The following is a 15198-nucleotide window of genomic DNA, read 5'->3' on the forward strand; positions in this document are numbered from 1 at the left end:
CCGGGCGAGGGAGAGTCAGGGCCCGGCGAATACCCGGGCGAGGGAGAGTCAGGGCCCGGCGAATACCCGGGCGAGGGAGAGTCACGGCCCGGCGAATACCCGGGCGAGGGAGAGTCACGGCCCGGCGAATACCCGGGCGAGGGAGAGTCACGGCCCGGCGAATACCCGGGAGAGAGAGAGAGAGAGACAGGGCCTGGTAAATATCCGGGAGAGAGAGAGAGAGAGACAGGGCCGGGTAAATACCCGGCAGAGAGAGAGAGACAGGGCCGGGTAAATACCCGGCAGAGAGAGAGAGACAGGGCCGGGTAAATACCCGGCAGAGAGAGAGAGACTGGGCCGGGTAAATACCCGGGAGAGAGAGAGAGAGAGAGAAAGGGCCGGGTAAATACCCGGGAGAGAGAGAGAGACAGGGCCGGGTAAATACCCGGGAGAGACAGAGAGAGAGACAGGGCCGGGTAACTACCCGACAGAGAGAGAGAGAGAGACAGGGCCGGGTAACTACCCGACAGAGAGAGAGAGAGAGACAGGGCCGAATAAATACCCGGCAGAGAGAGACAGGGCCCGGTAAATGCCCGGGCGAGGGAGAGTCAGGGCCCGGTAAATGCCCGGGCGAGGGAGAGTCAGGGCCCAGTAAATGCCCGGGCGAGGGAGAGTCAGGGCCCGGTAAATGCCCGGGCGAGGGAGAGTCAGGGCCCGGTAAATGCCCGGGCGAGGGAGAGTCAGGGCCCGGTAAATGCCCGGGCGAGGGAGAGTCAGGGCCCGGTAAATGCCCGGGCGAGGGAGAGTCAGGGCCCGGTAAATGCCCGGGCGAGGGAGAGTCAGGGCCCGGTAAATGCCCGGGCGAGGGAGAGTCAGGGCCCGGTAAATGCCCGGGCGAGGGAGAGTCAGGGCCCGGTAAATGCCCGGGCGAGGGAGAGTCAGGGCCCGGTAAATGCCCGGGCGAGGGAGAGTCAGGGCCCGGTAAATGCCCGGGCGAGGGAGAGTCAGGGCCCGGTAAATGCCCGGGCGAGGGAGAGTCAGGGCCCGGTCAACGCCCGGGCGAGGGAGAGTCAGGGCCCGGTCAACGCCCGGGCGAGGGAGAGAGAGAGAGACAGGGCCGGGTAAATACCCGGCAGAGAGAGACAGGGCCGGGTAAATACCTGGCAGAGAGAGAGAGACAGGGCCGGGTAAATACCCGGGCGAGAGAGAGAGAGACAGGGCCGGGTAAATACCCGGGCGAGAGAGAGAGAGACAGGGCCGGGTAAATACCCGGGCGAGAGAGAGAGAGACAGGGCCGGGTAAATACCCGGGAGAGAGAGAGAGAGACAGGGCCGGGTAAATACCCGGGAGAGAGAGAGAGAGACAGGACCGGGTAAATACCCGGAAGAGAGAGAGACAGGGCCTGTTAAATACCCGGGAGACAGAGAGAGAGACAGGGCCGGTTAAATACCCGGGAGAGAGAGAGGCAGGGCCGGGTAAATACCCGGGAGAGAGAGGCAGGGCCGGGTAAATACCCGGGAGAGAGAGGCAGGGCCGGGTAAATACCCGGGAGAGAGAGGCAGGGCCGGGTAAATACCCGGGAGAGAGAGGCAGGGCCGGGTAAATACCCGGGAGAGAGAGGCAGGGCCGGGTAAATACCCGGGAGAGAGAGGCAGGGCCGGGTAAATACCCGGGAGAGAGAGGCAGGGCCGGGTAAATACCCGGGAGAGAGAGGCAGGGCCGGGTAAATACCCGGGAGAGAGAGGCAGGGCCGGGTAAATACCCGGGAGAGAGAGGCAGGGCCGGGTAAATACCCAGGGAGAGAGTCAGTGCCGGGTAAACCCCTGGGAGAGGGAGAGAGAGAGAGAAAGGGCCCATTAAATACCTGGGAGAGAGACAGGGCTGGGTAAAATACCCGGGAGAGAGAGAGAGAGACAGGGCTGGGTAAAATACCCTGGGGAGAGGGAGAGACAGGGCCGGGTAAATGCCCGGGAGAGAGACAGGGCTGGGTAAATACCCTGGGGAGAAGGAGAGACAGGGCCGGGTAAATTCCCGGGAGAGAGACAGGGCCGGGTAAATACCCGGGAGAGGCAGAGTCAGGGCCCGGTAAATACCCGGGAGAGGGAGAGAGAGAGAGACACAGGGCCCAGTAAATACCTGGGAGAGAGACAGGGCTGGGTAAAATACCCGGGAGAGAGAGAGAGAGACAGGGCTGGGTAAATACCCGGGAGAGAGAGACAGGGCCGGGTAAATGCCCGGGAGAGAGAGAGAGAGAGACAGGGCCGGGTAAATACCCGGGGGATAGATAGAGAGAGAGAGAGAGACAGGGGCAGGTAAATACCTGACGGTGAGAGAAAGACACAGGGCCTGTTAAATACATGCAGGCGTTGAGATTGGTTCTGTTATGCACATGGGATGCTTGAGGGCCCCAATCACATTCACCTTTCTAACAGGAGGGAGAAAAACTGACTTGTGCAGCTTGCAAACTGAGTGGGGTAAAAGCTGGAAATTGTATAGAAGCACCCTAGGGCTGTATGATTCACATTAAATATATGCAGTATATGGTACAGATAGGCATTTGTGTGGCTATTGGATGGTGTGTTGCTTCCCTGGGACCAGGGTCAAGGATGCCACTGAACGGCTGCAGGGTATTCTGAAGGGAGAGGGTGAACAGTCAGAGATCGTGGTTCACATAGGTACCTATGTCATAGGTAGAAAGAGGAATGAGGTCCTGCAACAAGAATTTAGGGTGCTATGTAGCAGATTGAAAAGCAGAACCTCAAAGGTTGTAATCTCTGGATTACTCCCATTGCTAAGTGCTGGTGAGTTAGGAATAGGTGGATAGAGCAAATGAATCCGTGGCTGAAGAATTGGTGCAGGAGGGAGGGCTTTAGGTCACTGGGTCCGTTTCTTGGGAAGTCCGACGGGTTGCACCTGAATCTTAACGGGACCAACATCCTTGTGGCAGGGTTTGCTAGTGCATTTGGTGGGGTTTAAACTAATTTGGCAGGGGGCTGGGGTACAGAATGGACGTACAGTAGGGGGTGATGCACAGACAATATAGAAGGAAACCCAAATCAGTCTGGAAGGCAGGGAGAGATAGAAGGACATATATGTAGGCAAATCTCAGAAGTGTAAAAATAATAGGGTAATAATAGGGAATTTCAACTTCCTCAATATTAACTTTGGTAGATAAATCGTAAAAGGCTTAGAGGGGGCGGAATTCTTAAAATGTATCCAGGGGAGCTTTTTAAGCCAGCGTGTAGAAAGTCCTACAAGAGAGGGATGATGCTGGGCCTAATTTTAGGGAACGAAGCTGGGCAAGTAGTAGAAGTGTCAGTGGGGGAGCATTTCGGTGATAGTGACCATAACTCAGCAAGATTTAAACTAGTTATGGAAAAGGACAAAGATGGACCGGAAGTAAATTGGTGGCTGATTTTAATATGATAAGGCAGGATCTGGCCAAAGTGGACTGGGAGCAGCTACTTGTAGGAAAATCTACATCAGGGCAGTGGGAGTCAGTCAAAAAGGAAAGAATGAGAATTCAGCATGTTCCCGTAAAGGTGAAGGCCAATAAGTCCAGAGAATTCTGGATGCCGAGGGATGTACAAGGTTGGATAAGTAAAAAAAGGGAAGCTTATGGCAGATATCGAGGGCTCAAAGCAGTGGAAGCCCTAGAGGAGTGTAGAAAGTGCAGGGACTTAAAAAAAAAATTAGGAGAGCGAAGAGGGGGCATGAAAAAACACTGGTAGGTAAAATAAAGGAAAATCCAACGGCATTTTATAAGTGTATTAGGGGCAAGAGTAGGGTCCATTAGGAACCAAAGAGGCAATCTGTAGGTGGAGTTGGAAGACGTAGGTAAGGTTTTAAATTAGTACTTTGCATCTGTAGTCACGATAGAGAAGGATGACGTAGGTATAGAAATCAGGGAGGGGGACTGATATACTTGAACAAATTAGCATTGAGAAGGAGGAGGTATTAGTGGGCTTAAAAGTGGATAAATCCCTGGGCCCAGATGAGATGTAAGCCAGGCTGCTGTGGGAGGCAAGGGAGGAGATTGCGGGGGCTCTGACATTAATTTTCAAATCCTCTCTGACCACAGGAGAGGTACCAGAGAACTGAAGGACAGCTAATGTGATACCATTATTCCAGAAGGGTGGTTGGGATAAACCAGGGAACTACAGGCCAGTGAGTCTAACATCAATGGTAGGGAAACTATTGGAAAAATTCTGAGGGACAGAATTAATCTTCACTTGGAGAGGCAAGGATTAATCAAGAATAGTCAGTATGGCTTTGTTAAGGGGAGGTCATGTTTAACAAATTTGATTGAATTTTTCAAGGAGCTGATTAGGTGTGTAGATCAGGGTAGTATAGTTGATGTCTAAATTCACTTCAGTAAGGCTTTTGACAAGGTCTCACATGGGAGACTGGTCAAGAAGGTAAGAGTCCATGGGATCCAGGGTAATTTGGCAAATTGGATCCAAAATTGACTTAGTGGCAGGAGGCAGAGGGTGATGGCCAAAGGTTGTTTTTGTGACTGGAAGCCTGTGTCCAGTGGCGTACAGCAGGGTTTGGTGCTGGTTCCCTTGCTGTTTGTAGTGTACACTAATGACGTAGGGGGTATGATCAGTAATTTTGCAGATGATTCGAAAATTGGTTGTGTGGTTAATAGTGAAGAGGAAAGCCTTAGACTACAGGAAGATATTGACAGGCTGGTTAGATTGACAGAATAGTGACAAATGGAATTTAATCCTGAAAAGTGTGAGGTGATGCATTTTGGGAGGACTAACAAGGCAAGAGAATACACGATGAATGGGTGGACCCTAGGAAGATAAATCCTGAAGGGAGAAGCACAGTAGATAAGGTGGTTAAGAAGGCATATGGGACGCTTACGTTTATTATTCAAGGCATTGAATACAATAGCAGGGAGGTAATGATGGAACTGTACAAAACGTTAGTTAGGCCACAGCTGGAGTTCTGTTCGCCACGTTATTGGAAGGATGTGATTGCACTGGAGAGGGTGCAGAGGAGATTCACCAGGATATTGCCTGGGCTGGAGCATTTCAGCTATGAAGAGAGACTAGATAGGCTGGGGTTGTTTGTTTTCTTTAGAGCAGAGAAGGCTGAGGGGGACCTGATTGAGGTGTACAAAATTATGAGGGGCATAGATAGGGTAGATAGGAAGAAACGTTTCCTCTTAGTAGAGGGGTCAATAACCAGGGGGCACTGATTTAAGCTAAGGGGCAGGAGGTTTAGAGGGGATTTGAGGAAAAAAAAATTTCACCCAGAGAATGGCGGGTACCTGGAGCTCACTGCCTGAAAGGGTGGTAGAGGTGAGAACCCTCACAACATTTAAGAAGTATTTAAATGAACACTTGAAAAGCTGTAACATACAAGGCTATGGGCCAAGTGTTAGAAAATGGGATTTGAGTAGATAGGTGCTTGATGACCAGAGCGGACACGATGAGCCAAAGGGCCTGTTTCTGTGATGTAAAACTCTGTGACTCTAAATATTACAAGCATCCCAATTGTATTGAAGCACCATAGAGCATAACATGATCTATGTAAATAATTTGAATGTCATTGCACTTTCAGTAATGACCATCCTGAAATGTTTGTTATGTTTTTTTTTATTGTATTGAAGCACCTCACAGTGCAACATTAGGTAGAATATTTGAATGTCATTACACTTTCATTTATGGCCATTTTGAAATGTTTTGTATGCTTTTAGATATTTTATGAATAAAGTATTTTTTGCAAGATAAAAGTGGAGGGAAAAGCAGAATTACCTGTTTTCAGTGTTCTAACTACCCCCCTTCCTTATTAGTATTTTAATGGAGTTAATATTAAAATTAACATTTTACTCAGTGCTAAAATAATAATGCAACGTAAAGCTCAGATCCTAGAATTCAATTATATTTATTGTAAATATGATCTTTAGTGTAACATAAGACAATAGGAAATAAGCTGGTGATAGAGGGAGAGCCTGTCAGGGAAAAGAACAGGAAGAGAGAGAGAAGTTGGGAATTGAAGAGAGATTCAGAGCATACTGGGATTGAGAGCATACAAGAACTGAAGACCGAGAGAACAAAATGGGATAGGAAGAAAAGAAAGAGTAACTAAAACTGCAAATGGAGAGGAGAGTGTAACAGAAAAATAAGGGAGGGTGCACAATTCCCATGTTACCTAAACAGCAGAGGAGAATCCAAAATAGCAGAGATATGCAGCAGGCAGCACCAAAAGATGTGCATTAAAGGAAAGGAAGAACGGAGAAAGCAGTAACTTGCAAGGGAGACCTTTTTAAAAAATGCTGCTATGTACAAGATAAGATCAGAAGAGAAATAAATTAAGAGGTAAAAATCAATTTTTGTTGCATCATCACACCTTTGGTATGTCACTGTCCCTAACTAAAGTCACAGCACCACTTTTCATACTTACAAACCCTTAGTTTGCTGTTGTTTAAATGTCATGTGCTATCACTAAGTGTTGGTGGAAGGAATTTATTTTTGTTCCGCACCAACCTTAAAGGTTTTAAAGTTCAAGGTGACCCATTTCCCATTCACTGGTCTTATCACATGTCCTCAGTTTAAAAAGGTTGAGCATCTTTGAGTGATTTTGAAAAAAAGTCATATAATTTTAAATCAGCACTTTTTATTTGTGATTTCTTAGGAGCATGAAGGACTATAAAGAGCTGCTGGAACAGTTTGAGAAACCATTCCAAATCCTGCTTCACGCACTGATCATGGGTGTATCGGGAGCTACTACTGCATTTCATATTCTCCAGCGTATCCAATCAAAGCAGCCTCTCCATTGGAGAACCTTCATAGAGACATTGTGTCAGCCTGAGCCATGGTTAGAAGGAAAGGAGCAGAGGCTTAGTCTGTAAGAACCTTTAATTGTGACCATTTCTGATACTCTACCAAATTTGAGAAATTTTAATAAAACTTAATCTACTTTAATCATCCCCCCCACCCCGTACTTTTAAATCATTGTTCCGTGCACGAGGGTAGTATTTAAGCTTCACATCAAAGACTTGACATAACCCAGGCTTGTGGCTCAGTTGATAACACACTTGCCAAAGCATTAGAAAGCTGTGGGTTCAAGTCCTGTTTCCAAACTTGAGTACAAGAACCTAGGTTGACACTCCAGTGCAGTACCGAGGAAGTGCTGCACTCTGGTGCTGTCTTTTGGCAAACACATTAAACAAGGTCCTGTCTGCTGTCTCAGGTGGATGTAAAAAATTCTATGGTATTACTTTGAAGAAGAGCAGGGGAGTTATCCTTGGTCTCCTGGCCAATATTTATCTCTCAGTCAACATCCCAGAAACAGATTATCTGGTCATTATCACGTTACTGTTTGTGGGAGTTTGCTATAAGCATAATGGCTGCTGTGTTTCCCACATTACAATGGTGACTACGCTTTAAAATCGCTTTGGGGTATCCAGTCGTCGCGGAACTATAAATGCAAGTCCTTCTAGCATTTCAGTATGGTACTGAGGAAGTGCACTGTTTAAGGTGCCATCTTTCAGGTGAGACTTTTAAACCAAGGCCTTATCTGTCCCCTAAAATGGAATAAAAAGATTCTGTGGCACTGTTCAAAGAGCAGGAGTCCTGGTTAATATTTATCCCTCGACCAGCACCCATTAAAAACATTTATCCCATTGCTCTTTTTGGGACCTTGCTGTGCACAAAATGTTTGCCTAGGCCAATGACTACAATTCACCATTAAGTTTTGCTTAAGTACTTTGAGAGATCCTGAAGATGTGAAAGGTGACATACATGGAAGTTCTTTCCTAACTTTTTGATTTGAGATTCATATTTTTTGTCTATTATTTTCAATTCTTCTCTCTGTACCATTTGCCACATGTTTGCCAAGAGGTCAGACATTGACTTGCTTTTGGGCATCTGTTGTTGATCCAGCTGTGAGGAGATCCATAAAATGTACATTGTGGTGTTAGTTCTCTCTTTGAGTTGGTAATGCCTTTCCTCCTGTCAGTAATTCTTTGTGACTTTGCATGTTTGTTAGGAGCTATCGCATTTGTCTGTACTTGTAGTTTGCTGAACCCACTAGGTGTTCATTGTTTTTTTTACCTTATGGACTCAATTTTTTTTATATATGACCATACGATAGAAATGTAAATTGCTGTATCAGGGAATCATGAAAGCAAACCTGCCTCACCATTCATAGTAAAGTCAGAGGCTAGGAATCCGGTGGCAACTAATTCATCTCCTGACCCCCTAAAGCCTGTCCACCATCTACAAGGCACAAGTCAGGAGTGTGATGGAATACTCTCTACATGCCTGGATGAGTGCAGCTCCCATAACACTTAAGAAGCTTGACACCATCCAGAACAAAGCAGCTCGCTTTATTGAAACCCCATCCACCACCTTAAACATTCACTCCTTCCACCACTGATGCACAGTGGCAGCTGTGTGTGTACCATCTGCAAGGTGCACTGCAACAACCTGCCAAGTCTCCCTCAACAGCACATTCCATACCTACGACCTCTACCATCTAGAAGGGCATGGGCAGCAGATAGATGGGAACATCACCACCTGCAAGTTCTCCTCCAAATCACACACTATCCTGACTTGGAAATACATCACAGTTCCTTCACTGTTGCTGGGTCAAAATTCTGGAACTCCCTAACACCACTGTGGGTGTACCTACATCACATGGACTGCAGCGGCTCAAGAACGTGGCTCACCACCACCTTCTCAGGGCAGTTAGTGATGAGTAACAAATGCTCTGGCCATGCCAGTGATGTTCAGATCTCAGAAGAATAAGTAAAAGAAAAAAACAAGTGAACTGGAATGTTAAAGCCAAGTCTTTGGCCAAAATACCTCAAGTCTGTTTGGTTAATGGTGACTTACTAGAAACTCAATGGCTAAATGAATCTACCCCTTGTCATGGTGACTCACACTGGAGTAAAGTTTCATTGTCAGTGACCATCTTCTGGCTTTCCCTAATAGCTTCTTCATGTTTGAATTTGGACAATGAAGGCCATCAAGTGTGCCAACTGAGCCCAATCCCAGCCTTGGATATGACTAGTATGAACACCTTTGGATGAAACTGGTTAAAGGAGTCTTTGACCTCATCTGTCTGGTATTACACCAAATGGCTAATCTTGCAGTCTTTTTCACTTGCTGTGCACTTAAACCACATTGCAGTTTCTTAAATTGCTTCATTATATTTCGATGAAAATTGATATGGATTTGTAAAAGAAGGCCAACTTCATTAAAAACCAGATTGAGATTGTCATTTCATGTAGGACTGTACAGGGAGCTGATAAGGCCTTTGCATCAGTGTGGTTTTTATTCGAACTCAAGTCCCAGAAATGAAAGTGCCTTCTCATCTCATTACAGTGGGATGTAATTAAAGTATTAAATAACTCATTGGTCTGTAAATTATACGTAGGGCATGTGATTTGTTATCACTGATATCGCCTGGCATTCTCTGTGCTTCTGCAAATTTGAGTTACTCAGGCAGCAAGGCGCGCTGGGGTTAGGTGTAAAAAATTGCAGGATTTGAGATCAATTGTGGTAACAATGCTATGACTCTCAGCTGAATAATGGTTTCATTGTTTTCTCTCTTTTAGAATACCGTTGTTTTATCTTTTACCTGTGATAGCCAGAAGAAATCTTTTATCATTTCTTCACCTGGGGAATACTGTTGTACCTAAAGACTGCCTGCATCATCTCATCGTACAGTTGAGGCAAAACCCAGATGCTGATCTCTGGACACAGAGATTAATTGATACCCTGGAGCAGGACATAGGAGATGGACTGGGTCATTTGGTGCCTCATTCACATACAGAGCAATCTCAGCAACAATGGAGAAGCCTCTGTCAAAAGTTAATGGGGATTTCTGAAGAGCGTTCAGATGCTGGGCAAAGGTTCAGATGGTACTTCAGTCAACAACAGAAGAGCAATGGTAATGAATCCTCTGAAAATACTGAAGGCAAGTCAGTATTAATACAGAATCCTAAAAAACGGAAAAATTTCATGAAAGATGCATCTCCTTTGGATGATGGTGAGCAAAATGCAACAAAGAAAATCAAATTGACGCAGGACACTGTCTGTCCTGAGCCCCTTATTGGCAACGAGAAGCAAGATCTCACCACAATGCCTGGGAGCTTGGAAAATGGGCCAATTATCAGTCCACAGGTACAGAACAAGTTGGATATCGTTGAGGTGGAACAGAAGTCACCTCTAAAGACAGAGAAAAGTCTTGATTTGCCAGAACATGTCAAGGTACAAGTCACCTTTATCCAAATGTATGTTTGGCAGAAGCTGTTCATTGTGAGTTGTGCCCATAATTTGAATGATTTGTTTCATCCAATGTTATCTCTCCAGTATCTTATACAATTGGTTTCTTAATTCTGGTATTAACATTTTGGAAATAGTTTTTCCAGACACAAACAGGCTTATGAATGTTATTATCTATTATGCACTGCAGAAGGAAGGAAGGGCAGGCAAACAAGATTTTTGGGTGGGGAGGGGAGAGTGGCGGAGGAGTAAAGCCAAAGCTCCTTCCTTTCCATCTATTTCCTCATCTTTGAAGTGTCAGTTTAGTGTAGTGATGTAATTCTCAACTGAGTCAAAAGATTTTACATTCCAGACCCACTCCAGCACTTGAGCATATTTAGGCTGCACATTAGTGCAGCATTGAGGGAATGCTGCAGTATCAGAGGTGTCTTTTGAATGAAATGTTTTAAGTCCCAGTCTCCCAGTTTATGGGAACATAACGGATCCCATGGCATTCAAAGAGGAGCAGGAAGTTCATGCAGTGTTCCAGCTCATATCCCTTTGTAGGGATTTTCTTTGGGGCCCCCTGAGGATATGCAAGGTGCAGTATTAATGATTTTACTTATTTCTTCCCTGCTTTGTTATTGTATCCCTCATCTCCTGTCTCAGCCACTGATGTACTCCCTGCCCCTGTGCCCGTCTCCTATACTGCCTGTCTGCCCGTCACTACTCTGCTTAACTACTTGGTCCCAGAACCTTCTCCCTCCTGAACAGGCCCTACAACTTCATCTAACTCCCACCTGGTTCTTGTGGCACAAATTGCTGGTATTCTCTGAGCATTCTCTCAGGCTGCCCCCTTTCCCAGTGTTAACTATCAGTGCCACTTTGTTCAGGTCCTCTGCCCTTCCCAATACTCTCTCCATTTCCTGACCCAACACCTCCTTCTAGCTCCCATCCTAGCAACCTTCAGGCTGGCCATTAATGTCCTGCAAAAAAGTCTTTCCTCTCCTGAATAAGATCCTCTTGTTTGTGCTCTTCCAGGATGAGTACATTGACAACCTGAATCTGACTGAAACCTGACACATGAATGGGATTTTGTTTTCCTCCCTTGAATGTGTACAGCTGAGATTTTCAAGACTTACACCTCTGTCAGGGTGTAATTGCCTAACTTTATGTCAATGAGCATGTGCTCATGTCTACGAAAGTCTACTGATATGGCATCACATTTAGTAGCATTTAGCTGCATACAGTCTTCCTTACACCATACACGGAGTGTTGAATGTTTTCTGACCTCATTGACTGCGTTAGCTGCCTAGACTCCCTGACTGTCATATCATCCACCTATTTCTAGTATTTGAGACCTGAAGAAAAGTATCATTAATGAGGATTAGGAAGGATGTGGTCCTAGCAGAGTGCCCTGAGGCACAGCTGCTGTTAATTGAACACTTTTGGATAGATGGCCACACTACCTGACAGACTTGTGTGGTCAGGGAGGAAGTCAGCAATTCACCGGACAAGAATCTCATGTACATTTAACTTTAACCAGAAGTGTATGATCCACCCTGTTGAACGCCTTTGAAAAATCTGTAGTAATAATGGTTTAGGTTGTTCCCAGCTTTTGCCACTTTTACAAAGCACATTCACCGTATTAACCACTGTCGATCTTCCAGCCTGGCTACAATAGTAACCACTTAGTTATGAACTGCTCTGCCGACCTCAGGGAAGTGCCCTGTCAAGGCAATGAGACGTAGCTTAAAAAATGATGCTGGTTGTTGCTTCGACACCAGAACAATGATTGTTTGCTTCCATTGACTTGGAACTGCTTCTTTAGTGAAGGAAGCGTACGAGACATCACACAATGGAACACTAAACATATGGGTGGAACTTGATCAGGACCAACTGGTTTTCCATCTTAAACTCTCGAGCACTCTCGGAAGACTTTTCCACGGGATCACAGGAGGTTTTCTCATTGGTAAAATGCTTGGTAAATGAGGAAAAGTCTGGAGATGTCATATCGCCAGCAACATCTACGACTTATTTATTAATGACATTGTTAGTGGAGAGTGGCTGGCTGTGACCTCCAATAGGAACTGCAATGACCTGAGAGGACTGGGAGCTGCAGCTTTTACCTCTCCCCATCTCTTCGGAATCTTTCTTCTGCCATCCTTACCGCCATCAATTTCCCTCTCCCTCTCGACTGCCCTATCTGCATTTTACTGGTCCCTTGATCTTCCTACCTTGCAGATGCTGGTTGATGACTATTAGTGCTAACTACTTCTGCTTGTGGGATTCTGTCCCTTCAACTCCCTCTCTTTCAGAACCTGGAAAAATCAGCCCCTCGTTTCTCTCAAATGCTTGCTATGGTTTTTCAGCCTGTGGCCTACTACCAGCATTTTTTCTAAAAATTAATTCACAAGATGTGGGCAGTGCTGGCAAAGTTGGCATTTTTTGCCCATCATTCTTTATCAGTCAGCCGTCAAGCCACAATAGTCTTGCCTTCACTTTCAATATTCTTCTTAGTACCAGACCCTGAGTGTTTTCAATCCCAGTATAACAACTGTCATGGTCCTGCATATTGGCAGTATGTGACTGTCCATTCTGAGATCTCCTGAAACTGCTCCCTCTCTGCAACATTATCTTCATATGATTCCATTGTAATTCAGGGGGCAAGAACAAGCCTAGACTCTTCCTATCACTTTTCCTTTATGTGCTTTAGGAAGTTCAAAGAATGTGAAAAATGGTATATAATGCAAGTCTTTCTTTCTATTTCATGATTTCAGTACTTAATTAGCCATGAAGTACTTTGTAGGTCATGAAAGGCACTGTAAATATGCAAAATTGTTCTTTATTTGTTGGTGTTCACAAATTGTGACACTGCTTTGTTCATTGGCGCTTTACCTATTATGCAGATTGTCTACAGGCTGCTGAATATGTGCTGGTGATTAACAATTTGCATTTATATACTGCCTTTAACATGGCGAAACCTCTGAAGGTGTTTGACTCCAAACAATTTGCATGACAGCTGCTAAAACTCCCACTCAGCTTCAAGCCTTCATTCACCAGGCTCCAATTCCCTGCCCCACTCACTACCATTAATGGTCTCTTGTCTGTCTCCCTGTATCCTCCATCATCACCTCTAATGCTAAATATGAGCAGTTCAGTGGGCATCTTTGCCCTCTGAGTCAAAGCTGCATACTTGACTGCCTTTGCCTCGTGCATTCTCACTCCTCACTCCTCCTGGTCCTTTTGCCAAATAAGCCTCCATCCTTCACTCAAAGGAAAACTCTTCTGTTAAAAGTTAAAGTAAAAAAGTGCACCTTGTGGTAATCCTGCAGAATTCATTGACAGTTTGGAAGAGTCTCAGTTCTCCCAGACCAGTAAACCTTATCCCAACATGCAGTCCTTTACCTTTTCACCTGTCACAGATCATGTCAAATCTGCTGAACATAAAAGGAATCACACTGATATTAAACAGAAACCTTCCCCAACCCGACCCTAAATAAGAGAATCAGTATTGTCTTTCATAACCAGCGATCAGAGGGATAATTTGAAGTGGGCAAGGAAGATGTGGAGACTTGCAAGTACAATCAAACTTGATTCCTCCACGTAAATAGGTTAAATCCACATAAATATCTCAAGATTCTTGAGTTAATAACACTGATGCTGTAGAACATCAAATTTAATGGATGATGTTCTGCTATTGTCATTCATTCCAGAGGTGGTACTGTAAATGCTGTTAGCTGTATCTGTCCTAACAGGCTATTAGATGTATATTTCCTCCAGCTCCCTGTGCAATCAAAGGAGATTCACTGGTATAATTACATACTGATGTAAGAAACTTCAAATCGCACTTAAAATGGAGACTAGTAATTCCTCAGGGAAGGGAAACCAAGACTTAGGAATCAAATGGAGTCCATTATTTAAAACATGGAGGTCATTAGGTGGGATATTTGATAGAGCAAGCCTTGCTGATTCTGTGTTTCTAAGTTACTAAATCTGCTGATTCACGTATATTCTGTTTTTCTTAAAGTCTTCAGTATCGAGACTGAGGGATCTGTTTGAGGCTGACTCGGATGTAAGTGTTCTGTTAACATTTTTGTCTACAGCAAAGCCAACGCTCCCATTGGAGGTGGCTTTTATCCGAAATTTTCAAAAGTCTTCTGTTTTACTGGCAATTTGCAGCAGTGCTTTTACGTTAGAAAGTAAAGCATGCTCATCCGTCAGATTAGCATTGGGTAGAAAATAACCTTTACTGATTTGATTATCCATTGAACTCATATTGGGACACATTCGTGATTAGTGCCATCTAGCAGCAGTGATGTACAATAGATTTAAGTTTTCAAGTCAAACCAAACCATAGAGTCCAGGACACTGCCGTCTGTTCCAGGAACCAGGATGATGGAGAAGAATCCAAAAATGCTGCTAGTGCATTCCTCATTGAGCTAGCTAACAATTGGCTTCTGCAGTGGATTATCTACCCCACCCCATCCATTCAGTTCTGGAATTAACTGGGTTGCACTTGCTTTTCTCCCCCAGTTATTAAGCTATGTCTGGCCAATGGAAAGCCTAATATTGTAAGTAAAGTAGATGATATGAGTTTGGCACTGTAATTATATGATGTCTCATTAACTGAAGTGGAGAAGGAGATGTTGAAGATGCCTACAACAGGTCGCTAGCCAGGTAAAGAACTAAATAGAGTGACTATCCTCACCTATTCTTATTTGCTTCTCTACCAGTGAAAGCTTTGTTGCGATTTGTCCTGGAAACTAAATTCTGCTGTTCTGTTAATTGCAGCGCAGCTATGACTGTGCTGATTTATTTCTGAAATCAAATGAATTGTGTTTGTAATGGTTTACAAGTCGAAGGGTCAGCTGGTTGTTGCAACCTGTAAATTCTTTGTTGAGTGTTTTTGTTTCCTTCCTCTCCCTCCAGAAGTTGGGAACATCTCAAGAACTGAATATCCTGAATGAATGTGATCCAAGCCAGGTAGGGC

At 45.0% G+C, this 15198-nt stretch overlaps 1 protein-coding gene across 2 annotated transcripts in view; it reads left to right on the forward strand.

Moving 5' to 3' along the window:
• The window catches only part of fance (FA complementation group E), a 235753-nt gene that overhangs the window by 205428 nt on the left and 15127 nt on the right, over positions 1-15198 (forward strand). The window contains exons 2-5 of one of the 2 annotated variants that reach the window (XM_041194850.1): positions 6628-6840; positions 9557-10211; positions 14236-14280; positions 15138-15191. In XM_041194850.1, coding sequence (XP_041050784.1) covers positions 6632-6840; positions 9557-10211; positions 14236-14280; positions 15138-15191 — 963 coding nt within the window. In that variant the 5' untranslated portion in view covers positions 6628-6631. The remainder of the gene's footprint in view (positions 1-6627; positions 6841-9556; positions 10212-14235; positions 14281-15137; positions 15192-15198) is intronic. The other variant, XM_041194852.1, reaches the window with a different exon arrangement.

Source organism: Carcharodon carcharias, chromosome 9 (genome assembly GCF_017639515.1).
Source record: "Carcharodon carcharias isolate sCarCar2 chromosome 9, sCarCar2.pri, whole genome shotgun sequence".
Lineage (NCBI taxonomy): Eukaryota > Metazoa > Chordata > Chondrichthyes > Lamniformes > Lamnidae > Carcharodon > Carcharodon carcharias.